General features: G+C 39.5%; 1 protein-coding gene across 4 annotated transcripts in view; it reads right to left on the bottom strand.

Moving 5' to 3' along the window:
• DLGAP2 (DLG associated protein 2) overlaps nucleotides 1-27,393 on the bottom strand; it is a 546,854-nt gene that overhangs the window by 282,917 nt on the left and 236,544 nt on the right. For all 4 annotated transcript variants that reach the window (XM_089531068.1, XM_089531067.1, XM_089531069.1 and 1 more), the window contains one exon: nucleotides 21,422-21,454. In XM_089531068.1, the coding sequence (XP_089387194.1) occupies nucleotides 21,422-21,454 (33 nt within the window). The remainder of the gene's footprint in view (nucleotides 1-21,421; nucleotides 21,455-27,393) is intronic.

Here is a 27,393-nt window from a genome sequence, read left to right as displayed (position 1 = left end):
AAGGAACAGAATTGTCCAATACCCCAGGTTACAACAGCATGGCATAATGTCTATGTAAGGAGCAAACAGTGGAATTGACCTGAAATGTTGCCAAAAAAGAAATTCCGCTTGTCCAGTCCACCTTTAGTCCTTAATGGATTTGTCTGAAAGAAAGCTGTTATAGACCATACAGCCCAATATACATATGGAGTTCCCACAGAAGGGTACTTGCTTATACAGCGATACGGCTTATGTATCTACCGAAACTTTTTTTTCTTAGTCACACCTGAATTAACATGCTTTGAGAAAAACATGAAATATGCATGAAGGTTATCACCTAGCATTGGAGCTATACTATGACTGATAATAAAACTTCCAGAAGCAATTACATTTCCCCCAAGGCAATGATGTTGTGGGCAGCGATGTCATGGTAAAGTTACCCTGGTGGCTGAGAAGCATTGCAAAGTAGCCACTGGATACCAGTACTGGTAATGTCTCAGTGCATCTATCAGTAAATATTAGATAGTTATAAAAGGAAAGGAAAGGAAATTCTTTTTAAAAACATACAATACAGTGGCTGCATCTACGCTGCAGAAATAATCTAGTTTGACACCACTTTAACTGCTATGGTTCAATGCTATGGAATTCTGAGAGTTGTAGTTTTGTGAGATATTTAGCCTTCTCTATCAGAGAATTCTGGTGCCACAACAAACTACAGGTACCAGGATTTCATAATACTAAGCCATGGCAGTTCAAGTGGTATCAAACTGGGTTAGTTCTGCAGTTTAGATGCAGCCAATGAAAACTTTATTGAACACTCCAGCCTGGATACTAATTGAAAGACATTTACACTACATTGGCTTTCAATCTTCAACGGAGATAAATTTAAAGTGATAACAGAAATACCTTAGGATCCACATGGGTAAAACATTGCCATCCATTTGTGAACACATATGGAAACAAGCCAAGTTGATGGTAGTGTGAGGCAGCTGTGGTATCTCCAGCTTGCCATGAACATTTTGGCTGTAGGCCATCAGATAGGCAAATGCAGATACTGCGCTTTCTCTTCTTTCTGAATTCACTGGCCTGAAAAAATGTACCTAGCAGCAAAATTGTGTATCATGTACAGATGGAAATCTCCACGCCAACAAACAAGACAGCAATGGATCAATATAATTTAGGAGGTAATAATTATATGCAAAGTACTCAGTGAATGCATCAATCAAGGAATTTTAATGTTGTTGTTGCTGTTTGAAAGATATGATGGGATCATGCTTTTCAAGTTGTCAGACTTAAAATCAAAAGGAAATGGTGATTTCTTAGATAAATATTTGTTGTATAGTAAGAAAATACCTTATCGATAAGAAACAGGCACAAAGGAAAGTGCTTTAGTATTAAAATACTTCCTGAGGTTAAAGTTTTGGGTGAACGTAACAAAATACTGCCAATATGCCTCCCAAGGAAGTAAAACCAACTTTGCAAAGTCCACTTCAAGGTGAAGAACAAGTGTAGGAATTATTATTATTATGCTTTATTTATATAGCACGCTGTAGATTTACACAGCGCTGTACATATAAACAATAAAATGGATAAAGTAAACTTGCCCGTGGCATACAATCTAAGAAATAATAGCATAATACATATAAACAAAACAGGAAAGGGTTCAATAAAGTAAATCAGGCAACAAATTAAAAACATCAAATAGTAAATAATAGTCAGGCAATGCCTGGGAATGCTTCTCTGAACAGGATGGTCTTCAACTCAGTTCTGAAACTGGTTAAAGAAGTGATGATCTTTGCTTGTGGGGGAAGGAGGTTCCAGGAATGAGGAGGAAGGGATGAATCCAGGACAGGGCAGAGAAAATCCTGGGCTGAGACAGGAGACCTTGACTAATAGAACGGAGGGCCTGAGCGGGAAGGTGAGGAGAAAGAAGGTTTGATAAATAAAGAGAGGCCAGCCCATGGAGGGCTTTAACAGTCAATAACAGGAGCTTATACTGAGTACGGAAGGGGAGGGGGGCGGTGGGCAGATGTAATAAGAGCCATAGTTGCCGGTCCCAGAAGCTGGTGAGGCAACCTCCCTCCATTCCAACTGCCACTGCTGTGGACTCTGAGAGAGAGAAGAGTGTAAAACACCCCAGCAGAGAGAGAAGTAGGGTCCAGGGGGAGGAAGAAGCTGCTGGTTCTACTGGTATTTGGATCTCTGCCTTCCAAATGGATTCCTTGTTGTGGTTCGTGTGCTGCGCCCATAATCCTTGTTGGGACCTATGGAAATGACGCGCAGTGTCCACCACGACCACCTGCAGAGTTCAACCATGTCGACAGGACGCCAAGAAGAAGGAATCTGTGAAGATGTCTTCAACTAATAATGACTCTTACAAGTCTTCACTCTAAACGAGGGCTTTAATCTTCCTTTGCAGTATTTACAATATAGATATACACAGTGTATTGGACATCCGTCTCTAATACACACTATTTACACCAACCAACAATAACACAACCTCTGAGGCAGCCACATTAACACACAACCATCTCACTGCCTCTCAGTAACAGACACAGCCCACTCATAGGCACCAACTGTCTCTCTGTATCAGACACAGCCCACTCTCTGAGGCACCAACTGTCTCTCTCTCTCTCTCAGTGACAGTTGAGAACTGACAGTTGACAGTTGCATCAACATTCCGATGATGCCCTGTTTGAATGTTGACACATTAGCTGCCACTGGAACTGTAAATTATCTGCACAACAGCTCCCCCTAGTGGCCACACCAATGTCATTTCCTGACATTCCTCTCTCTTCAGGACTGAGACCCTGACTCAGTAGGCATTGTGTTTGCCATCACACACAGCTGCTTTGCCTGTTAGGGATATAAAACCAAGACTTGACAGGGCTCTGCTGCATACGGCCATGGAGGGAGAGATGCAGGCCCAGCTCCATTGGGCCTGGCCTGAGCTATTGAAGCAGAGCCCTCCCTTCAGTCCATCTGGTGCCATCCGGCCATGGAGGGAGAGATGCAGGCCCACTTCCATCAGGCCTGGCCTAGATTAAGAAGCTGAGCCCTCCCTCCAGTCCATCTGCCTTGGTCCAGGCCTCAGAGGTAGAGAAGAACTGCCGGACCTGATCCCCTTCCCCACCACATTCCCTTCTCCTTTTGTGTTGTGTCTTTTTAGATTGTAAGCTTGAGGGCAGGGAACCGTCTTATTAATAATAATAATAATTGTAAGCTGCTCTAAGAGCCTTTAGGGCTGAAGGGAGGGGTATAAATACCGCAAATAAATAAATAAATAAATAAATAAATAAATAAATAATGCATGCAGCTGAATGCTGGACAGAAATTAAAGGGCAGAGGTGAGAAAGAGGAAGCCCTGCCAGAGGACTTGTTACAGTAATCAAGTCGTGAGATCACTAGGGCATGGACCAGAATCTTGGCAGTAGAGGCAGAGAGAAATGGTCAGATTTTGGCAATATTGTATAAAAAGAATCTACAAGTCTTGGCTGTGGTCTGGATCTGGGGGATACACAACAGAGAAGAATCAAAGAAAAAACCAAGACTGTGGGCTTCCTGGACTGGTCGAATAGAAATGTCATCAACAGAAACAGAAAAGGAGTACTGAAGAGTAGACTTAGGTGAAAAACACGAGAAGCTCTGTTTTGGACATATTGAGCTTTAAGCGTCGATGCCGCATCCATTGAGAGAGAGCTGTAAGACAGGATGAAACTTGCTGTTCAAGACCCGGAGAAAGGTCAGGGGTGGAAAGATTTAGCTGAGTGTCACTGGTGTACAAATGATAGGAAAAGCCAAAAGAACTAATGAGTTTACCTAGGGACAATGTGTAGAGAGAAAACAAAAGGGGACCCAAAACAGAGCCCTGAGGAACTACAACAGATAAGGGAACAGAGGTCTGACCACCCGTGACCACTGCAAAAGATCTGTCTGACAAATAAGATCTAAACCAGTCAAGAACAGAGTCCGAGAACCCACGGTCAGAATGTATGTCAACTAGAAGACCGTGATCAATGGTGTCAAAGACTGCAGGCAAATCAAGAAGAAAATAATGGAGAGCTTAAACACTACCTTCCCGACACCACAAAAACGGTCAGGAAATATGGAAGATATAAGAGCTGAATTGGATAGGCTAGCCTTAAGAGAGAGAGAACTGGAAAAGGAGAAAGATTTAAACGACAAGGAATTCCAACATGAGAAAAACCCTAGAAATTTCACAAATGGAAACAGAGAAAAAATTGGAAAAGGGAGAGAGAGGAGAAGCAGAGAGCTTGTGAGTTAGATGTATAACATGAAACTGAAGGAACTGGAGTTAACAGCCAGTTTAATTCCTAGAGCTACTAACACTAATGGTTCCAGTGTGAGGTCATTTTTCACCTGTTTTATGAGAGCTTGCAACAATATGGGATTGAAGGAAGCAAAGAGATTGGGATCATTTAAGATCTCAGATATGTATGGGTCTGGCGGAGATATATAGGGAACAGAGAATGGAAGAATCTAGAATTTATAGTTTATATAGGGAAAGGGTTAAACAGAGATTTGGTTTGACTGGCCCAGATCACTAATAAAAAAGAGCCCTCAGGAGACATACTCAATTAGGCTGTAGGCTGGACAAGTTGCAAATGGACTGGATGGATGGATATAAAGCTAAGACAAGAGAGGAAAGTAATAAATTTAGTGGGTTTGAAATAATTTGATAACATACTTCCCCCTCATGGCTGGCCCAGGATAAGAAATCAAAAACTGACAGAGGCAGCAGAAATTACAGGTCACCTGGTACTTATAACACACATGTTACTGAAGAAGCAGTTCTCTGCACACATAATAGTACTGGAAAACAAAAGTGGCTGATGGCTATCTCTGCACTGAGATTCTGAACTCCTGTTAAATTAGTTCAAATTTGAATTTATGGCACAGTTCAAGGTTCTGATATTGCAGCATTATTTACCTAAATGGGCAGTAGACTTAACTCTCTCACTAATCTCTCATTTTCTTCTTCAGTCTTTGTGTATCTGTGCATTCATACATATGTACACATTAGCACTTGTACTTGAAGTATGCAGCTCTAAAGATTGTTGCTGTTGTTATACATTTATATCCTGCCTTTTGCTCAATAATGAGAATCAAGGTAGCTAACAGCATATTTAAAAATGAAACCAATTAAAAACTATGCAAAAACGATAATAAAAAGTATAAATATAAGCACCATTTAAAAAGCAATTAATTTATAAAGTTAAAACATCGAACATTATGAATGTTAACATTCATTGAAGACTATATGCAAGCCCTAAAACAGTTCCACACAGTAATAAAAGCCCATTCCAGTCAGTTTCTAAAAGCTTGATGACATGAAAATATTTTGACTTGCTGATGAAAGAAGAGCAAGGTTGGGGTGTTCCAAAGTCTTGGATTAGTCATTGAGAAGGTCCTCTAACTTGTTTCTACCAAATGGGCCTGAGAAGGTGGGGGGACAGAGAGATCTATCTCCATAAGATTTCTGAGCTCTAATGGGTTGATAAAGGGCAATGCAGTCCTTCAAATAACCTGAACGTAAGTCGTATAGGGATTTATAGGTCAAAACCAGCACTTTGATTTTAACAATGCATTACTCCTGAGAAAAGCCGAAATCTGAAAGGTGGCTGGATTTTCTGCAGAAACTCTTATGCTAGCAAAGTGGATCCATGGGAAATTGTTCCTGAGGATTTCTCACATTGTTAGGACTGGCATGACCTATAAGGATCAGCATAAAGACCAATCTCAGATCAAATGTAAAAAAATAAAATGAAATTGGATTTTAAAATGTATGCTCTTCAATAATAAATACATGACTGCCACTGAAGCTGAAAGACTGTTCACTTCAGCATGCTGGTTTTAGAAATAAAAACTGATTTGGGTTGACAACATTTTCACAGAAAACACCAGACAAAATAAAAAATACTTTCTGACATGGTGCAGTATTAAATCTATGGGGAATACTGAGTGGATAGGGATGATATAAGAATATAAGTGGTGCTGAGCAGACGAAAGCCTCATGCAGCCCACCATCTTGTTTCTGGCAAAGGCACCCTTAGGAAAATGTTGTATCTGTAATATCTTTACAGTACAGTTTGGTTCACCAATAATCCCAGTTTTAGTAAAAGGCGGGGTATAAATAAAATGATGGACGATTAATTAATAAAGGATACATTCTTTTGCCCCTGGAATTTTTTTTCTAGAAAGGAAGTGGTCTGTTTTATTGGAAGCAATTATATTTTGGGGGGAGGAAACAGGTGAATATGAATGTTAAGATCCATAATGCTTGACAGGTGTAAATAAAGGCACCCAGAACATCTTACAGTATTTGGACGTGTTTCTCCTTAAACCATATAACATCTTCCCTGATGGCTTTCTTTAATCATTGGCAAGCGAAGACAAGTTAATCCCATTTCGCAAGATGTCATATTGCACTTTTTGAGAACAGTTTTCAGACTGACACATCTTTTACTCTGTACACACTTTAACATTTTCCTAAGGGTGTCCTGGAGAAAATGAACAGCTTTGAATGTTCTAATGAAGCTGTTAAAAGCCCAGTGCTATCACAATTATCACATGCTCCCTCCGCTGTCAGCAGTTCTTTGTGATCTCCACTCAACTAATATATGTGCAGATGCAGAAATGGAGGCTTCAGAATGTCCAGATATGGTTACAGTTTCATAAAAATGAAAGCTCTTTTCAAGATATCAGGAAACCAGACTGGCGTTGCCTTTGCAAGCTTGTTTTGGGGCTTGTCCAAGGAAGAAATGCACATCAATCTTTAGTAAGAACACACCTTCATATCTATACAAGTAACTTAAGTTACAGTGAAACCACAAAGATGAGGCATTATCTATCATTAGGCTACAGCTGTATTGTATTGGAGTTATAGCTCATTGTTCGAAAAAGGAAGAAGTAGTTTTTAAAAATATTTTAACTAGTAATTTGTTATTTGAAAGTATCTGCTGCCAATCTCTGCTACTGCAACTCTGTATGACAAGGAATTATTTTTATATATTGACCGGTTTACAAACGACAGCATTTTAAAAGGTGGCGAAATCAATCCTTATGTAGTGACAGTCACCATTTCTATTAGCTTAGAAAAAGAATCACAGAGAAATAACAAACACACAAGAAGACTTTGAGGGGATTATTAGATCATCATCACTACATGGGAGATTTCCTGGCTAGACCATCAGTAGAAATAAATGCACCAAAGGCATGCACCAACTGTCTTACCTCTTCCCACAACTGTAAATACTGATCAACTGTGGTTGGAAGCACAACCTATACAAATAAAACAAACAGAAGGACAGAGATGGAACTGGAAGCCCAACTTCTACTCTCCAAATGGCAAATCGTGCTGCATAGGTATAACAAGCAGAGTATTTTTGCCTTTTACTGACGATTACTCTCCAGCTGCTCTGTGCTTCTCCAGGATGCACAGCACTCATTAACCTGGTTTGTACAACTGCTTGTGCCAGGTTTACAGAAACTTTGCAGGAAAGTACAAAGTGGCATTTTGTACTACCAAGTCCAGCCCTATATATCTGTGGGAGGAGGAAAGGATTATCTTAAGATGCCATAAATATTTTATTTAGTCTATTAAAAAAATGGCATTGTGATGAGCTAAATATTTGGGGTGGGAGGACAACAAGAAAATGATAATAAAGCACCAAAACTCCTTGGGCTTCTGTTGGTTCTGAATGAAGGCAACTCTAGGCTCCTGAATTCAGCAGCTAATTAAGAGTTCACCTTAAAACTATAATTTGGTTGCTGGAGGTTTAAGTTGTTTCCTTGAAGCATGATCAAAGAAGGGGCTGCTGGGAATGAATAATCTCTGCACACTGTAATCTCTGCAGGGCATCTTTCATGCTAGCAGTAAAGCAATCAAATGAGGGTTTTACATGCTGATAGGCCCAGCTTGCTAATAAATGAAATGAAAATTTTAAGAACAATTAGCAACAGCCTTTTCTTTTTCCTTCCTTCCTTCATTCCTTTCTTTCTTTTTCTTTTTTGAGATGTAATACCCAAGAGGAATAAATGTCATCCCAAAGTATTGAGAATCCTTTGTACCTTGTAAATACGCACAGCAAGCTATGAAAAGTATCCATTCCTCTGAACCAATCTTGCATCTTCTTTTGGAGTAACAATCTCTTTCGTAGTGCATTTTGTTTAATCTAACACAAAATCTTGCTTTTTTAAACAAAAAAGTATTTAACACTTATCCAAGTTTCAGAGTGACACACATGTTTTAATATGCATGTGTTTGCATGCACATGCACATAGAGAGAAAGTATTTGTCTTCATAGAATAATTCATTTCAATCAATGTGCATGATGGAATCTGCAGGCAGAAATTAATTGGACAAGTATGTCAGGCAAGACAGCTCCATGGGCCACTCAGAGAAACTATAGTAGCTATAAGAAATTGAAATATAGGGTGACTTATTAATAGGAGTATACAATGCAACTGTCACTGATCTAAGAACACACTGCTATGATGCTGGATGGAGGCAGGGAGACCACTTCAAAATCAGGTTTCTATTCAATTTATAATTCTGTATCTGTCTTTGTGTTAATTCCAGATCACAGTTCCCTTTTATGAGGAATATAATTTGTATTTCCAACAACAACAACAATAACAACAACAAAAATAATCTTATATTCTTCCCCTGTACTGAAGTTACTGAAATGAGTTCACTGAGTGACTCCTCAAAATTAGTTCCCCAAATACTGGACAAATTTTATAATTTCTGACTTGGATTTTAATCTGAGCCAGAGAAGAATTCCCTGTCTCCCTCCCTCATTCTGTCTATATCTGGTGCCAGTCACAGAGTAACCCACTTTCTGCAAGAACTACAAGAACCTAAGAAGACCAGACTTTCAGCAGTGACCCAGAGGACCTTCTCATCAGCTGCTCCCAGGCTCTAGAATGACCTGCTGGACGAGATCTGCCATATTACCATCTTGGAAGCTTTTAAAAAAGCTACTAAGATGGATCTCTTCCGGCAGGCCTTCCCAGACTAGGTTAGATCCATTAGACTTGCCTCCCCCCTCTAATGATACCTCTATTGTTCTGATATCAAAATTGATTGATACCATCCCCCCGATTCCCCTGTCATTTCTTGTGCTAATCTGCCTGAAATTTTAGTGTATTCCTATTGGACAATTTTACATTTGGATGTTTAATCTCTTTTTATGGGTTGATTGCTGTTTTTATGATTGGGGGGAGGGCTGGGGTTTGGGGGTTTTTTAAATTGTAATTTTTAATTGTGAGATGTTTTAATTATACTATTGGAATCCATTTTGATTCCTTTGTGAAAAAGTGGAATAATAATAATAATAATAATAATAATTATTATTATTATTATTACATGCAACTTCCGGCTAGGAATGGACAAATCTGTCTGCTTCACTTTATTTCACATTTGTTATTTTCTAAACTTCAATTCTGCAGCCAAATTTAAGGTGAAAAAAATCGATGTTTAAATTTTTTTTATCCAAAAATGACCTAAATATTTTTTTAACCATCTGCATTGGTCAGATTCAATAGGTATTGCCAATTCTAATATGAAGAGTATTACATTCTAGCTACCTGTTTAATAATGAGGAGCCTGACAGGAAAAACGTGGTGCAGTAACCTTTTATTGCATCAGAACCTGTAACCTTCCCACAGACTTCTGAAAACGTTCTGTGGCAGAACAATCTGGGAACAGGACTCATCACATTAGAGAAGTAATAATGGGATGATAACGTATCGGGACCATATTATATTGCACAGCACCTCCTTTGAATGGGTGCTTTTGCAGAGTGCGTTCTCGTATTGTACTGCTGTGGAGCATGCGTATTTCTTTAGCTGGGGTGCGATGCCGTGATGTCATCACTCTATCATCTTTTTACCTTAGACAACTTCCAACAACTTAGACAACTCTAAGACTACAGAGGAGGAAACCGTCTCAGCCGATCAGGACACGAGGACTGACAGAACGGATATAAGAACGGATAGGATTACTGCACTAACTTTTCATCTTCTGGTATGATAACGTTCCAGCTGTCTGAGAACTGTTTCTCATCATTCTCAACCTGGAACGCTGTTGGAATACTTTGAGGTCAGAATGGGAACTCGATGGGAACCAAACCATGCAGTAAACTTTGCCGTGTTCATTCTCATTCGGTTCCCGGAACGTTATCATAATGCTATGCAATAAAGTTCCTTGACTTCAGCAATACTAGCATTCTTGAATCCCTATTCAAAACCTGACTTTCACAGAGTAAAGCACTGAGAGCCCTCTGCCAGGATGGGTAAATCTGTCAGTTTTGCTTTTTCACATTTAAAAAAACAATCTACAAAAGATTACAAAGGTGTTACCATCAAATTTATAAAAAGATGTTTAGAAAACTGAAATATTGCATTAGAGATGGAGGGAACAGATACAGTATGTTCTTCCCTTACGATTGCCATCAGGACTGTTTTGGTTATAGCCAACTCCAGGTTTCTTTTCTGGGGCCTTCAGCAGCTGTAGTAAGGCCCTTATCAACATTGGGGGCAGCAAAGTTTCCTCCCCAGATGGAGGAAATGTTTTCGCAAGGTAAGAAGATGTGAGGAACACAACATGGTCAGCCTTTTGGTGGCCTCCAGTCATTGGAGGATGTCAGCTAGTGCTACCTTCCTTTTTTACAGGTGAAGACCCTTCTAATCTGTTTACCAAATATTGATTAATTCCACAAAAATGAAGTCACATTTATCTAAAATTATACTTTGATCTCATAATCCCAAATTATTTCACATTACTGCTTGAATGTTGTTTTTCAAATTATACATTTTCTTTTTTGTTATTTTTCCTTCCTCTCTCCCTCAGAGTGTAGTGGAGTCTCCTTCCTTGGAGGTCTTTAAACGGAGGCTGGATGGCCATCTGTTGGGGATGCTCTGATTTGGATTTCCTGCATGCCAGAATGGGGTTGGACTGGATGGCCCTTGTGGTCTCTTCCAACTCTATGATTCTAAGATTCTCTTGCTTCCTTCTTCCTTTCCTTTCCTTTCTTCTTTCCTCTTTTTTTTAATAAAGTTTTTTGGTTTCACATCTCACTGTGACAGTCAAACAAATTACTGAGTAAACAGTTGCCAGGAATTATAAAGCATTAATCCCTGCTCCAATAGTGCTTGCAAGGGTTCTCTGGGCAGCTTATAGTCTCTGCTTGACTTCTTTTAGACGTGGAGGAAACACCACTGAACCATCACAGTACAGAACCACTCAGGTGGAAATCAAACCTTCTGAGAACAATCTATCCCATGTTTAAGTGATTATTCTTGAATGCTGCCAGATACTTAATTTTGGGGGGGAGGAGGGATCATACAAGATGTTCAGAAACATCAGGCTTACACTAGGCACAGATGGCGTGAAAGTTGGTGTTACCTGAAATAGAACAGTTATACTTTCCGTCCAACTATTTTCAGACTAGCATACAAAATAGATACAAAACAAAACAAAATAAAATCATATGAAGAGTTTAGGTTCCTCATCCCTCAGTCAAATGTCTATACTTAGGAACATGTTTTCCACCTTTATGATTGAAGGTGCACAGGGGTAATTTTGAAGCAAATGTTAATACTAACAACATTAAAATAAGTGCTTTTGAAATAAGTTCAAAAGATAATAACTATAGTAACAACTTTTATGTTAGAAATTCCTCAGCATGAGGTTGTCTTTCAAGTCCCTAAAACATATCTGGACAATACTCTCAGTATAGTAACATACTATTTACAATAGGTATCTGACATTCTTTTTTTTAAGTCATGAGAGTGTCCCTGTGTGTTACTTATCTAAATATTACTCATTTCAATACCAGTTCAAGCAATGTGTATAAACATTTTAGACTTCTTCATTTTCACCAGATCTTTATAAAGCTTATTTGAAAACACCTCTAGTAGTACAGGGTTTTGGAGATATACAGACACGATCAATAATTTCATCTCATCTCAAGAGAAGCAAGACCTTTACAACATAGAAACCTGTGGTGAGGAAAGTAAAACTTGCAAGTCTCATGAATCTCCATTCCATTGGTGTGACCCTTAAGCTGCCCCCAAATCTCCATCCCACATTTTTCTCCTGAAATGTCAGTTTCTGCTCCATGCAGCTTCTATGAATGGTAGACTTAAGGCACCTCAACCCAACCACAGTCTAATACTATCAAATGAATGGCACACCCCAAAGCTGCAACTGGACATGACTTCTGGTTGTAGTTTTCAACTGATTCTCAGTGAAATTGGGCAGTGTTGCCTGCCACAGCTGTTTGTAGAGGCAAAATGTGCTCCACAATTTGCCTACCCTTATATAGGTATGAATATGTACAAATTGGCACCTGCCTAAATATTTGTGGCCCCAGAAGGAATTTCAGTTTTTCACTGTTGTTGGACCTTCTTATGGATGTCACTAGACACAGCTTGTCACTTGTATGCAGATGGCTGCTCTCCGCTGGCCAATGTTTCTCAGGTGAAAATGGGCATGAATTAAACAAAAGCTTGATTTAGCAGAGCACCAACCTACTATTCTATTCTGATAAACAATCTGTTCAGGAACCCTAACCTGTAACAGGCTACTGACCCAATTGGGTGCCTGCAGAAGTTTCCCAATAAAATTTTCACTAGCTCCTTTTATCAGGTCTGAAAGTGAGACCTTTCACATCTTGAAACCAAACCCAGTTCATTATTGATACTATGAAAATGAAAGTTACACAAAAGATATTTGAAATTTACAACTTGATAGCCCAAGAGGGATTGCTTCTAAATCTCATATTGTACTTTTATGGTCATGCCTGGTAAAATCTGATTCTACACTGTCTCCAATCCCCAGCCAAAGGAATGAGAAATGTCTTAACAATAAAAAGCATCTACTATAGCTGAATGATAATGTTAGAAGGCAATAATAATTTTATATATCATTTGTGTGTATTAATATTAAAATGGTCTAACACACAAACAACAAAGATTTTTCATGGAGCAATTTTCCTCCTCATTCTCTATCCATATTTTCAATCACTTTGTCTTTTCAGCATAAATATTGGACAGATATTTTTATCAAGCTTGCTTTGCATTTTCCTCTTGGTTAATGGCACTTTGTATCACATTTGTACTTTCAAACTCATTGGGTTTGCAAACTCACTGGGATTTATTGGTGCTGTTGTTGCTCATTTCATTAAATGAAAGCCCATGCTTCATGTCAACAAAATATAGAAACTTATCAACCACCTTTGCTTATTTTCAGAGGCAGGGCCAAATTTGAACTTTCAGCTTCACTGTTAGCTGTGTGATCAGATTTCTACCAGAAAGAAAGAAACAAAAGAGACAGATTGTTAGAGGCAAAGACAGAAAGGAAAGGAAAGGATGAGATGCTCGATGAGTTATAATAACTATTATAATAACTTTCAACTAAGCAGTTTTTTTTAAAAGGAATACTTATTCAGTATGGTGAAGACATGGCAGTAAAGTGAACTCCCTTTATAGAATAGTCCACTGACATTTCCAAAGAAAACCTCAACTTTGTGGTTTCTTTTCTGTCCAACTATTTATGGTAAAAGGACTTTCATTAAAAATTGACAAACCCCATCCAAATTTGTGCAAAGTCTCTCCCACTGTACTAACTGGGAAGTGCTGACCAACCATGGAATAATGAGACCAGATATAGAGAACTTAGTTGAACAAATGCCGCTTTACATGACCTAAAATGTATTTTAAGCTGGGTTCAAGATGGAAAGGAGCAAGAGGGGGAAGCAACCTAGAGCCGGATCAGCTGAGGCCAGGTGTCACTCATGCCAACCTCCTCAGCCTTTCCCTAGATGCAACACCTGAGCTCCAAGGGTTGATCTCCAGCCAGACATTTACTGGAAGGAAGACTCGAGATGGCTCCCAAGTCATGGGACTTAAATTGAGAGCAAAACCTTAAGGGTAGACTCCCTCCTCACTGTCTGCATCAAAAGCCCTAAAGACGCAGTTCTAGAGCTCTGCCCTTCACCAAAAGAATGCTAAAGTGTACACCAAAACTCTTACTCTTATCTCCCCCAACAACCTACCAAATGACTGCCTAAAGACACCACCCACAGTCAATCATCAAAGTCCCCCAGATACAGTGTGGGGTAGGCAAAAAAAAGGGGGGGGGGAGTCATCTGTCAACCTCTGTCCTTATAAGTTAATATAGTGGTAGTTTGCATAGTTTTTGAAGATGTAGAAGTAGCAGTTGATAAGTTTTCTTTTTGTTGTTTGCAACGTTTGTAGTATTTGTAATGTAATCTTATATGAAGGGATGCGGTCACCAGTTCGGCAGGTCAGCAGTTCAAGACCCAAGTGCCACGTGATGGAGTGAGCTCCCATCCATAGTTCCAGCTTCTGCCAACCTAGCAGTTTGAATGCATGTAAAAGTGCAAGAAGATAAATAGGTACCACTTTGGTGGAAAGGTAACAGCATTCTGTGCAGTCATACTGACCATATGGCCACAGATTCTTCTTTGACAACACTGGTTCCCTCAGCTTAGTAACAGAGATAAGCACCACCCCCTACAGTTGGACATGACTTGACCATCATGTCAAAGGAGATACCTTTATCTTTTATCTTATATGTGTGTTTTATGTTAAGGAAAAGGGGACAAATTTTTCACCCAGCCCAGAAGTGACCTGCAATTCTCAAACTGCATGGAAAGTGGGATGGTGGGCCGAGAGCAAAATCCAAAGATGCTGCAAGGGTGGTTCAGCATTCTAGAAATTTCTGACCCTGTATTCCAATGCAGAGGGTCATGATGCCTTGCGCCTGATGCAATCATTATTATTATTATTATTATTAACCTTTATTTATGAAGCGCTGTAAATTTACACAGCACTGTACATGCAATCTTTTTAGTTAGACGGTTTCCTGCCCTCGGGCTTACAATCTCCTACATGGAGGCCATAAAAGATCACTGCACAGGTCCAGAGGTGTTTGTGGTCAGTAATATGGCAGATTAGGGAATTGGGGCTGTGCCTGAGCTGGATGGGGTTACACTTCCCCTGAAATCTCAGGCTTGCAGCTTGAGTGTGCTCCTGGACTCCACTCTGAGCTTCGATCCCCAGGTTTCAGCAGTGGCCAGGAGTGCATTTGCACAATTAAAACCTGTATGCCAGCTGCGCCCATTCATTGAGATATTAGATCTGACTACAGTGAGACATTCTTTGGTTACATCCCATTTGGACTATTGGAGACTGTTCGTAAACTTCAGCAGGTCCAAAATGCTGCAGCTAGAATGCTGACCGGAGCCAGTTACAGGGAACGTGTAACTCCTGTATTGAAACAGCTTCACTGGCTACAGGTTCATTTCCGAACACAATTCAAAGTGCTGGTCATGACCTATAAAGCCGGCTTATGTCCAAACTATACGAGACCATATCTCCCCATAAAAATCACCTAGAGCCCTAAGATCTTCAGTAAAAGCTTTCTCTCGCTCCCACCACCATCCCAGGCTTGCCTGGTGAGGAAACGAGAGAGAGCCTTCTCAGTGGCTGCTCCCACCCTCTGGAACTCCCTTCCACGGGAGACTAGGCTGGCCCCTTTACTGCTCGTCTTTCACCATATTTAAACAGACCTTTTAAGATCTTGTCGGCTTGGTTTTATTGGGGGATGAGGAGGTTGGTATTAGATGATCATTTTTAACTTTGTATCTTTTAAATTTTATATTTGTAATTTTTATATATTTTTTATTTTAATTGTATTGTTTTAATTGCTGTTTTAATGTGTTTTATATATGCTGTTAGCTGCCGGGTCCCACTTTGGGAGAAAGGCAGGATAAAAATAAATAAATAAATGATAAAAAATATCTCCCTTCACTGGCTCCCTTTTCCTTTCCGCATCAGGTACAAACTTTTGCTACTCACCTTTAAAGCCCTGCATGGGCTGGCCCCTCTTTATTTAACCGATCTTCTCTCTCCCTACATCCCTACTCGCACTCTCCGCTCTGGTAGCCAAAGTCTCCTCTCCCAACCCAGGGTCTTCTCTGCCCCATCCCGGATCCGTCCCTTCTCTCTTGCTGCCCCTCATTCCTGGAACCTTCTTCCTCTGCATGCACGGCTCATCACTTCCCTAACCAGCTTTAAGGCTGAGCTGAAAACCATATTGTTTAGGGAAGAGTTCTCAGGGAATTTGTGATTGTCATCTGGCTGTCTGACAATATTTGATGTGATGTGATTTGTTTTATATTTGATGTTTTTAATTTGTTTTTTCTTTTCTATATATGTAATTGGTTGACCGGCCGAACCCAAAGGGTGCTCAACAATGGCTCCTTTTCATCCTGGAGAGAAGTAACCAGTGGTGTTCCACAGGGCTCTGTCCTGGGCCCAGTACTGTTCAACATCTTTATCAATGACTTGGAGGAAAAAATTGGGGGAATACTTATCAAATTTGCAGATGACACCAAATTAGGAGGAATAGCTAATACTCCAGAGGACAGGATCAAAATTCAAAATGACCTGAATAGACTAGAAAGCTGGGCCACAGCTAACAGAATGAACTTCAACAGGGAGAAATGTAAGGTACTGCACTTAGGGCGAAAAAATGAAATGAACAGATATAGGATGGGGGACACCTGGCTTAAGGAGACAACATGTGAAAGGGATCTAGGAGTCCAAGTAGACCACAAGCTGAACATGAGTCAACAGTGCGATGCGGCAGCTAACAAGGCCAATGTGATTTTAGGCTGCATCAATAGAAGTATCGTATCTAGATCCAGGGAAGTAATAGTGCCACTATATTCTGCTCTGGTCAGGCCCCACCTGGAATATTGTGTCCAGTTCTGGGCGCCACAATTCAAAAAGGACATTGAGAAACTGGAGCCATGTGTCCAAAGGAGGGCGACTAAAATGGTGAAAGGTCTGGAAACCTTGCCCTATGAGGAACGACTCAGGGAGCTGGGGATGTTTAGCCTGGAGAAGAGAAGGTTAAGAGGTGATATGATAGCCCTATTTAAATACTTGAAGGGATGTCATATTGAGGAGGGAGCAAGCTTGTTTTCTGCTGCTCCAGAGACTAGGACCCGGAGCAATGGATGTAAGCTGCAGGAAAAGAGATTCCACCTCAACATTAGGAGGAATTTCCTGACAGTAAGGGCTGTTTGACAGTGGAACAAACTCCCTCGAAGTGTAGTGGAGGCTCCCTCCTTGGAGGTCTTCAAATGGAGGCTGAATGGCCATCTGTCGGCGATGCTTTGATCTGGATTTCCTGCATGGCAGGGGGTTGGACTGGATGGTCCTTGCGGTCTCTTCCAACTCTATGATTCTATGGTAATTTTATCTACAGTGGATCCTTGTTATACGCTGGGGTTTGGTTCCAAGATCTCCCGTGTATAACAAAATCCGTGTATGCTCAAGTCCCATTAACTATAATGACATAGCAAAATGGTGTCCCTAATAAAAAATGGAACATCAAGGTAAATTTATACTTTTTTGGAACATTTTCAAACTGTGTATGCTTAAATCCGTGTATAAAAAATCCGTGTATAAGAAGGGCCGACTGTATTCCTCTTTTATTGTTATCTTAGAATGTACGCCTTGGGCAGGCTTTTATATACTTTTTAATTTTACCGACTTTGTACAGCGCTGTGTATAATTACAGCGCTTTAGAAATAAAGTTTAATAATAATAAATAATCTCTTACAAAGTATTGGCTGGGTTATTTATTCATTGAAAACATTTATATAAAGCTGGGATGGGCAACATTTGGGGTTACTTTTTGGTCTGGGCAAAGGACCTTAAGTCCAAGTGGCAGGGCTGAAAGGGAAGAGATGGCATTTACAAGACATTTTAATGAAAAAAAATTAAAATATATTAGTCTATAAATATATATATATATATATATATATATATATCCTTATAAATAAATAAATTCTCCCTTCATGCTTGATTGCTGTATATACTCATGTATAAATCTAGGAATTCTAGTCAAAACATTGACCCAAAAAACCTGAGTCAATTTATTGATGGGCCAGTGTGAATATTGTACTACAATTCTTTTTTTTTTTTTTTAAAATAAACTATCCCTTAGTGAAAGAGTTATACCTGCCAGAATTTTGTAAATTCTTCAGCATCATTTTTCTCTGCTTGATCCTTTGGATCCTTTGTTACAAGACCCTGAATTTTACCCTTGACTTATCCATGGGTCATATCAAAATCCATTATTTTGGCCCCCAAAACTGCCCTTGATTTATACATGAGGTCAGCTTATAGTCAGGTATATACAGTAACTCATATTTATAAATATCAGTTTCATTATGTACAAATAGATATGAATGACTCTTAACTATAGTTAATATCATATTGATATCAACTACTGACTACGATATTGACAACTAAATGACAATTACAACAGAATAAACATCACAGAATTTTGGGCTGTTGGAGTTCTTTTCATTAATTGTAATGCATTTAGTAGTTTGCTGCTGAATTTTAGAGGTGAACTACAAATTTTAGAAAAATTAAAAGATTATTGCAGCACTGGGGTGTACCAGGAACATAGGAGGCACAAAAAAGGGCTTGTAGACCACATTTTCTGCCCATCAGTGTCATACTGCTTCTCAGGTAGATAGCCTTCCTAACTGGCTTACAAAAATACTGTAAAGACATGTATACAATGGAAGAATATCAGAATGGATGAGCATTTCGAAAGCTAGATAAATCCATCAGTCATACTCCACCTTCTAAAACTCCTATGCAGAACAAGAGTCTCCCCATGGTACTGATAAGAAAACAGAAATGGCAGCAGCCAGCCTCCCCTGGGGAAATGATTTGCAAAGGATTAGATTCTGAGTGGCAGAGAGATAAATGGTTTTCAACAGCTGTGGAATCTATTGGCTTGGATTCAAAGAACCAGGAGAGAGAAACAATAGAAAATGTGTGAGAGTTGTTGGTGCAAATCTCTTGTGCAAAAGCTAGCAGAAGACTTCATGTAGCCTGCCTAGTGTATCAGAGTTTGGCAAATAAAATAACAAGTAAGAAAAATGAGGAAATATAAACCCTCAATGCTCATACAAATGCTCTGGGTAGAAGCCATATAATATGAATTCATGAGGCCCACACAAACACATGGAGAATGAACTCATGTAAAGACTTACACAAGAACAGGCACAAGTCTAGAAAGTCCTCTGGATATGAGGTCAATTTTTGCACAGGAATCTACCTTGTTAATTTGCACACAATTATTCCATGAATGTAAGAGGGTTTTTTTGCAAGTGGGATGACCACTGGACCCACTTTATCCAGATTATGCCATCAGTTGCTAGGGTTCCCTTCCTGCTCCACAAATTTTACAGTAACTCATAACCAGAGGTTTTGTGCTCTGTGAGCTAAAACCACCCACATTCCTTTTGATTTGGGAGGTCTAGGAGTTTGAGGGTCTCCTGGGGAACCCAAGGGGATCCCAAGGGCTGCATGGAGCCTGTAGGCCACATTTCCCCCATTCTGTCAGTAGGAGATTTTGGGGCAAGGTTCTGTGAGAGGCACAGACTCAGTACCAGAATGCCAAGAGCTCAATAATATCTAGAGCTGCCCTGCATGAAGTCAAAGCTAAGCATCTTTAGTTCAAAACAGATTTAAAAGGCAAGTAAGGTTCAAAATACACTGCAGAAATAACCCAGTCTGAGACTGCTTTAACTGCCCTGGCTCAAGGCTAGGAAATTCTGGGATGTGTAGTTTTGTGAGACATTTAGCCTTCTGTCAGAGAGCTCTGGTGCCACAATAAACTAAAATTCCCAGGATTCCTTAGCACTGAGCCAGAGCAGTTAAAGCAATCTCAAACTCGATTATTTCTGCAGTGTGTTTCGGATCTAAGACATATAATTAAGTTAATAAAGGCAGTTAAGACGGATCTCTTCTGGCGAGCTTACCCACCTGACCTCATATAAGAAATATTGTTCCTCCCTTCTTTGAATTTGTATATTTCCATTCCACCACTGATTTTTGATAGAACTTGTTTTAATAAAATTATTAGTTAATTTTATTGTAATTTATTATTATGCATTGTATGTTTTATTGGGTTGTACTCCCGCCTCGATCCACCTGGGAGAGGCAGGGAAATATAAATAAAAATTGTATTTATTATTAATTTACAGTGTCCCACTGAAATAAAAGAGACTGTGCTTGTTCTGGCTTCTGGCAATGGGAATTCGTGGGTATACTTTATTTATTTAGGTGTTTATTTTGGTAAATAATAAGCATCTCTAACATATAACTTTGTTTTCCAATATTTGTGATATGTTGTTGTCATGTTTGACTATTTTGATTTCTGAAGTTCATAGACAGAACTAGCACTGGGAAAAACAGTGATGCAAACAAGGGGGTGCAATGTTTTCAGCCCTGAGAACTTCATCTAGAATCAGTTAGAGGTCTTGGTTCTGGACATGCATACAAACAGAGAGTGTACATGTGTGCTCCCTTCCCTTCCACACACAAACCTGCTTTCCATCTTCCTGTATACAAAATTGCTCTCCTCTGCCACATGCACATCTCTGCATACAGAGATGAGAAGATTAAAATTTGTCCTCCCTACTCACTGAGATGTGGGGAGCACTTCCAACTCATTGTAATCTCCAGTAAGGTTGCTGTTTCTTGACTAATAGAAGTGGCAGGATTTGGGGGTCATGGGGTGGGGGAAAAGGTAACTTAATTTCACTGAATTTTGCAGTAACCCCCCCCCCCCACACACACACATTGAGATATTCTGGTTTTCACACCAGTAGATGAGGATTTGGCAAGGGGCCATATAATATTGGGGGGGGGGGGGGACTTGCTGAACCCCAAGTTCAGTTTTCTACTGATCCATGAACTATGATGAATTACCTTGGGCCAGTCACTATCTTTCATCTTTAACCTATCTCACAAAGATTTAGGGGTGAAAAAATAATGATGCCAGGAGAAGAAACTAGCACCTCTTTCTTGTCCAGACTAAGATTCAGCTTGCTGGAATATGAATTCAATAGATGAACATCAAATGGCTGCATTAAATCCTAGTCATGCTGCATTTCCATATGATCTCAAATGAATGTTTGTGCCGATGCTTACTGCTAGTTTTACTGACCAATGGACAAGACCTGAGTAAAGGAGCAAATAATTTCATTTTTTATTGAAGAAGAGAATTGGTCATAGTCTGCCTGAAGCATGTTCTGTGCTGTGTGTGTGTGTGTCTTTTCAAGTCGTATGGCAGTCTTATTAATTGCTCAGCATTTAATTCAATTCACTTTTTGGTATCTACCACACAACAGTGTCACACCCCACTTTCCTTTTCTTAACATTGCGTCTAATACCACATTGAGTCTGATGCCACAGTAGAGCAATTGCTAACAGATTAAATAGATCAGGAAACCCAAGCATCATCACTATTGGCTTTGAACATTACTAACGATACAGATATACAACTCACCTTCAGGCTCACCACAGAGTGTACACTGCGATTCTGCAAAACAAAGAGAAAGAGAGAAACTCGTCAATACAATCCTCTCTTTTCAGAGATCATTGCTTTTAAGCCAGGAATGCTCCTTCAGTTTCTCCTAACCTGCTGTTGTATTTGTTTGATGTATTACATTTCAGACAATAAGCACCAGAGGGCAGATCTTCTCTGTCTCTTTCTTTCTGGAGAGCGCAACAGGCTGGACTTACCTGCAATCTTGGATAGCCAAGACAAAAAAAAGAAAAGAAATCTCTCTCTCTCTGTGAGAATTATTATGATGTACTGGCTGGAATTAACTAAGGCAGTTACAAATGTATAACCTAGATTTATGCATTCATCTCAGGTTCATATTCACAATCCCGACATATTCACAAGTTTATGGAATATGTATGGACTGTAAAAAAAAACACCCACCATTTACCAATCAGCAGTTATTGTGATCAATGTGGGTCTGCTCCCTTGTTTATCATGAAGCAGCTGACTGATGCTGTCACCACCCTTTCTATAAGTAAACCAGTGTAAGGGAGAATTGCAACAGAGGCCCTATCTCTGATGTCGCAATGGAGATAGGACATAGAAGGGGATTAAAACATCAGTCAGCTGTTTCCCAATTGACAGGAGAACAAAACCCTGTTGCTCACAATGACTGCTACCTGGTAAGTGGGGATGGAGGATGTTTCAGGCTGGGAGTCTATGTAACTAAGCGAGTTATGCTATGTGCTTTATTTGTATTATCCTATCATTTCTTAGATTGTATGCCATAGGCAGGTTTACTCTTTTATATTTGTTGTTTTTATGTACAGCGCTGTGCAAATCTACAGCGCTATATAAATAATAATAATAATAATAATAATAATAATAATGCATAATTCTGGCAACTGTTTTTATATAGATACAGAACAGTATCATGAGCATTATGGCAGGCTCCATTCTCTATGAACTTCACCTCTGTGGTCAAGACGTCTGAATATGTTCTATGGCAAATGAAGACTGACACAAGGAAGCTCCAACCATAAGATCAATATGTCTCAATATTCTAGTGCCCAGGTGACATGATTTGCATCTATGTTCATAAACATTTTAGGTCAGTGAGGGCCTACTTTGACAGTCCCTCCGAGCATGAAATGACATCTACAAATGGGATGGGGAGAGAGATGGAGGCAGGAAAAAAAAAGGCAGAAATGGATGAACCAAGGTGAATCCACTTTTCTACTTAAAGCCACCTGTGTCTTGAATCATTTATGAAGAAAAGTGAATTTCAAAAGGTTCACCTTTTTAAAAAAAATCAGAATGTTGCAAAAATTCAAAAGCTTAATGCGGCTACCAGGGATCTTAATCTCTGCCAGTATTATACTGTAAACTAGATATGAAAATTTTGACCATCGCTGACAGAATATAAACTTCTCACAAAAAACAAAAAAGAGAACTGAGGCACTTTAAAGACTACCCATTTTTTCTAGCCTGATTCATAAGACAAAAAGATTTCTATTGGTACTATAAAAGGAAAACTGTTGCCTTCCATTTTAACCACTTCTTGAAAGGTAGCCACATTAGTATATTGGGACAAAATCAACAAATGCTATGTAATTTACTGTTACAGTATATATTCTTCCTTCCCCAAATACCCTTGTGTAATATGACCGGATCACTTAGATCTCTCAAACTAGACCTTTCAGATCCCCTCTCACTGTCTCTCAGATCCCACCACACTGAGTCTTTTGGATCCCACCAATTGGCATCAAATTATGTGACCACCACAAGGTTACCCAGGATTCTTCTCCTGCCTTATGACAAATAGTCTGAAGCTTCTTTTACCTCAGAACTATCTCTCCAACTGACTTAAGTCTCTTTATTATTAAGTGTTTATACTATTCATGGTAGCATGTTTTTGATATTAAACATAAATCACTTCAGATGTTAAACATGAATCACTCCTTTGTGAACAAAAAGAAAATAACTTTTATTTACGGAAAGAGTTTATGGTGGTATCTCTTTTGGTACTTGGTTCTCAAAGCTTATGGTTACAAAGCGTATAGTTCTTCATTGGTTTTCCTTTACTACGGTGATTCCCAAACAGATGTGATTCACAAAGCTAGATTATGGTAGAGAAACTGAGCCTGGAGTGGGTGACTCAATGAAGCTTTTTACATTTGAAAGGGGGACTCTTCAAGATGGAAACAGATTTTTTTTTAAAAAAAATTAAGATTTACAATGTATGTTCTCTATGTGGTTGCAGAAGGAACATAACGACATAGTATTCTTCCGCTCTTCTTCAGTACCTGGATTGTATATTATTATCCTTTATTTATAAAGCACTATAACAGGTGGTCCTAAACTTTAAAAACATTTCTCATTTGTATGCCTGCCAAATTTCAAACTATGGTCTGAACAGATGTTAACAGCTTTTTTTTGTTTTTGTCAAAAGCCTGTTTTTATTTCTTTTACACTGTGTTCAACTGAAATTAAAAAAAAAAAAAACAGAGAAACTCATCTTGCCTTTGCCTTTTGTCAGTACAAAGTATGATTGATTGATTGACTGATTGCTTTGGCCCTGAGAAGGCTCTTTCTCTTCTGATACTGTTGCTGTTTCAAACAAAATGCCAAGTTGCTGTTAATGAGGAGTAGTTTCTCACCCTTTCCCAACAGCAAAGTCAATTATAGTCTATCATTACTTTATTCCCCCACCATTAGCAATCATCAGCAATATACAGGATATTTTAATATTAGTTCCCCCCCCCCTCTCGTCAGATGTTTCTTGGTGCTTCCGCTGCCTATGGACCTGTGAAGATCATGTGAATGTACTGATTTCGTGCAGAGGCCACACAGTGGTGGACAGAAGACACATTGGGATTTAGGGATTATCTGAGTAGTTTGAAGTAGTGAGAGTCAAACACTCCCACTCATGCATCAAAGGAGGGAGAGAGGGAGTTGCTGAAAAGGAATATGTGAATGAAAATAGTGCATCGTAGTATACAGAGACTTGTAAACTTGGTTCTGGTACTGAGCATAATTTTTTGGACTGAAGATGCACTTAGAAGTACACTGTTCCTTAATTTTTAATTGCCCAAGCTGCAATTTTAAACATGGCTCTGAGGATGGCTCTGCATTGTTGGTATCATGTGCCTTCAAGTGCACATAACTGAGGTCGTGTTGACTCTGACCTACAGTGACCCTATCATAGGGATTCCCTAGCAGGATTTATTCAGGGAAGGTCTGCCATTGCCTTACTTTAAGGATAAAAAAGTATAACTTGCCCAAGGTCACCCAGTGGGGTTTCCATGGCTGAGCAGGGACTGAAACCCTAGTCTCCCAAAGAGCTGGTCCTGAAGCCATTGGGCCCCGTGACCACTCAACATTAATTTTCTAACTCTGGTCAACCCGAGGAAGATATGACCTATGAATGTAAGTAATGTGTGATATGTAAAAATTGTTGTGTGATACTTGTGTTAAAGTTGTGGCCAAACTCTTAACCCATAGCATGGTGTTTGGCCCTTTGTCTCGGTGCAACTGATCAGCTTTCATGATATACACGCCTTGGCAGCAACAGCACCAGAAGATGATGGGGGAGGGAACAGAAATCTCAAGGGCTGTCAGCCAGCTTTCCACAAGTCCTTGCAGCAAGGTAGGACCCAATGTGAATCCTAGCAGGAATACCAACAACTGCTGCACCTAATGACAATATGCTGCCACTTGCCTGGCTGTAGGGAAAAATGCTTTGTTTTTCTTTTCTGATTCGGGATTGCCCTATTCCTTCTTTAGTCCCATTTTACCCATATTCTAATCTCGGCCCTTTTAACCATTTCCACAATAAGATGACCTAGAAGCAATATTAAGACTTTCAACCTTACTCCTTGACTTGTGACATTACAATAGCAGACCTTGATGTCTCAAGCCCCCAAACCTTGAGCTCAGGTTTTGGCCCTGAAATTTCAGGCAATTGGTTACTGTTGACTTGGGAATCCTAATACAGTCAGCCCTCCTTAGCCACAGATTTTTTTATCCATGAATTCAAGTATCCACGGCTTGAAAATATTCCAAAAAAGTATAAATTCCAAATCGCAAACCTCGATTTTCCATTTATATAAGGGACACCATTTTGCTGTGCCATTATATTTAATGGGACTTGAGCATCCACTGATTTTGTTATCCACGGGGGGTCCTGGAACCAAACCCCAGCAGAGAACAAGGGCCCACTGTATTCATAGACAAGTACTGGTATTTGCCTGTCTAAAGTTTATCTATGTATCTGTGAGCTTGAAAAAATTACTTTTATAAATACATCTCCAGAATTCCTCCGCCCACTATAGCTGCAAGAATAAGAGTAATTTCACACACGAGTAATTTCAGCTTTAAAGACCTGAAATCAGGGATTCCTAACCATTTTAAATCTGTTTAGGTTGCATGTAAATTATCTGCAATAATATCACACCAATTTAAGTACAGAGATGTGTGACTGAGTTATTTTGCAAAGAGAAATGGACATAACAATAGTAAGAATGTAGAACGGAACATGAGAGGAAGCATCCAATTTAAACTCAGCAAAGAGAAATAAAGGTATAAATGCTGTGAACAACAGTCGATTTTTAAAGAAAACATTGATCATTCAAAGTATAGTATTGTCTCTCCTTTGAGTCAACGTTGTCTCAGCTTGACTCCAGGTGCCTGCCTGACATTGGGAATCGGCATCTCTCAACTGAGAAGTAAACAGGCATGGTGATTATAAGATATTGTGCGATCTCTATTTTGTAAACAGCATTTTTAAAATAAGCCCCTCCACCACTATAGCTATGTATGTTCCCCCATAAGCAGTCTTCATATTTGGGAAATGTGTATCTCTGAAGGAATTCCAAAACTTTTCAGTGGGCTTTATGGATGGTCTGACTGTCAGCATGAGGGGGTTCCATACTGCTGCCTGCTAGAGGCCCCATTATTTCTAGAACTTGGGCAAGCATTTGGGAATAAGTTCTGCATCTTCCTAAATCATATGCCCTAACTCCACCAAGGCCCTCCTTTTGCTCCAACTACTCTTTCAAGGCTGAGTAGAGCCCTGAGCAACCATAGTCTCCATTCCCCTACCATAATCTTGCCTCATGACGCTCCCTCTCCCATTTCTAGTATACCTTCTAACCTTCATTATATAGTTTAGTTTCTAGGGCTCACTTTAGGACACAAGAAAAGGTTACTTTTATTGGGGGGGGGGACAGCTCCCAGGATCTCCTATCCAGCATGGACCAAATTCCTCTCCCTACAACTTTGTACGTGCTATAGCTAAGTATAGCACAGTATAATACTGTGATCAGTCTACTGTATATACTCATGTATAAGTCTAGACATTTTAGACAAAAAATTGACCCCCAAAACCTGTATCGACTTATCCACGGGTCAATATAAATACTATATTTTAATACTTATTTCAAAAAGGAGCCATACCCTGGTGAAAGGCAAGAACATAATCTGTCCTGGAAGCACCGACCCTCTTCCATAATCTCATCTATACAGTCTTTAGTATGAGCACAAACAGTTAATGTCTGCTGGAATTTTGTATGTTCTTTGACATTGTTTTCCTTTGCATCATCTTTTACATCTTTTGTTACATGCCCTTAAATTTTACCCTCGACTAATCCATGGGCCATATCAAAATCCCTAATTTTGGCCCCAAAACCTGCCCTCAATTTATACATGAGGACAGCTTATAATTATACAGTAATTCCATTTTAATGTTCACTTTTTGTATGTTTTTTGCTGTAGTGTTTGTTTTAAACGGTACACCTCCTTGAGTCCCAATTTTGAGAGAAAGGTGGGGGTGCAAATTAATAATAACAACAGCATATTTTTCAAGCAGGCGAAATTTAAAACTTCTGACAACCTTTATTCCCCCCCCCCCCAAAAAAAAAAAAAAAAAGCCTGCTGAATGATCCTCTCAAACACTACACAGATCTAGAATT

The sequence above is a fragment of the Sceloporus occidentalis genome, unplaced genomic scaffold (genome assembly GCF_023333645.1).
Source record: "Sceloporus occidentalis isolate IW3139 unplaced genomic scaffold, rSceOcc1.0.p SCAF_6, whole genome shotgun sequence".
Lineage (NCBI taxonomy): Eukaryota > Metazoa > Chordata > Lepidosauria > Squamata > Phrynosomatidae > Sceloporus > Sceloporus occidentalis.
This window is presented reverse-complemented; position numbering and strand designations above follow the sequence as displayed.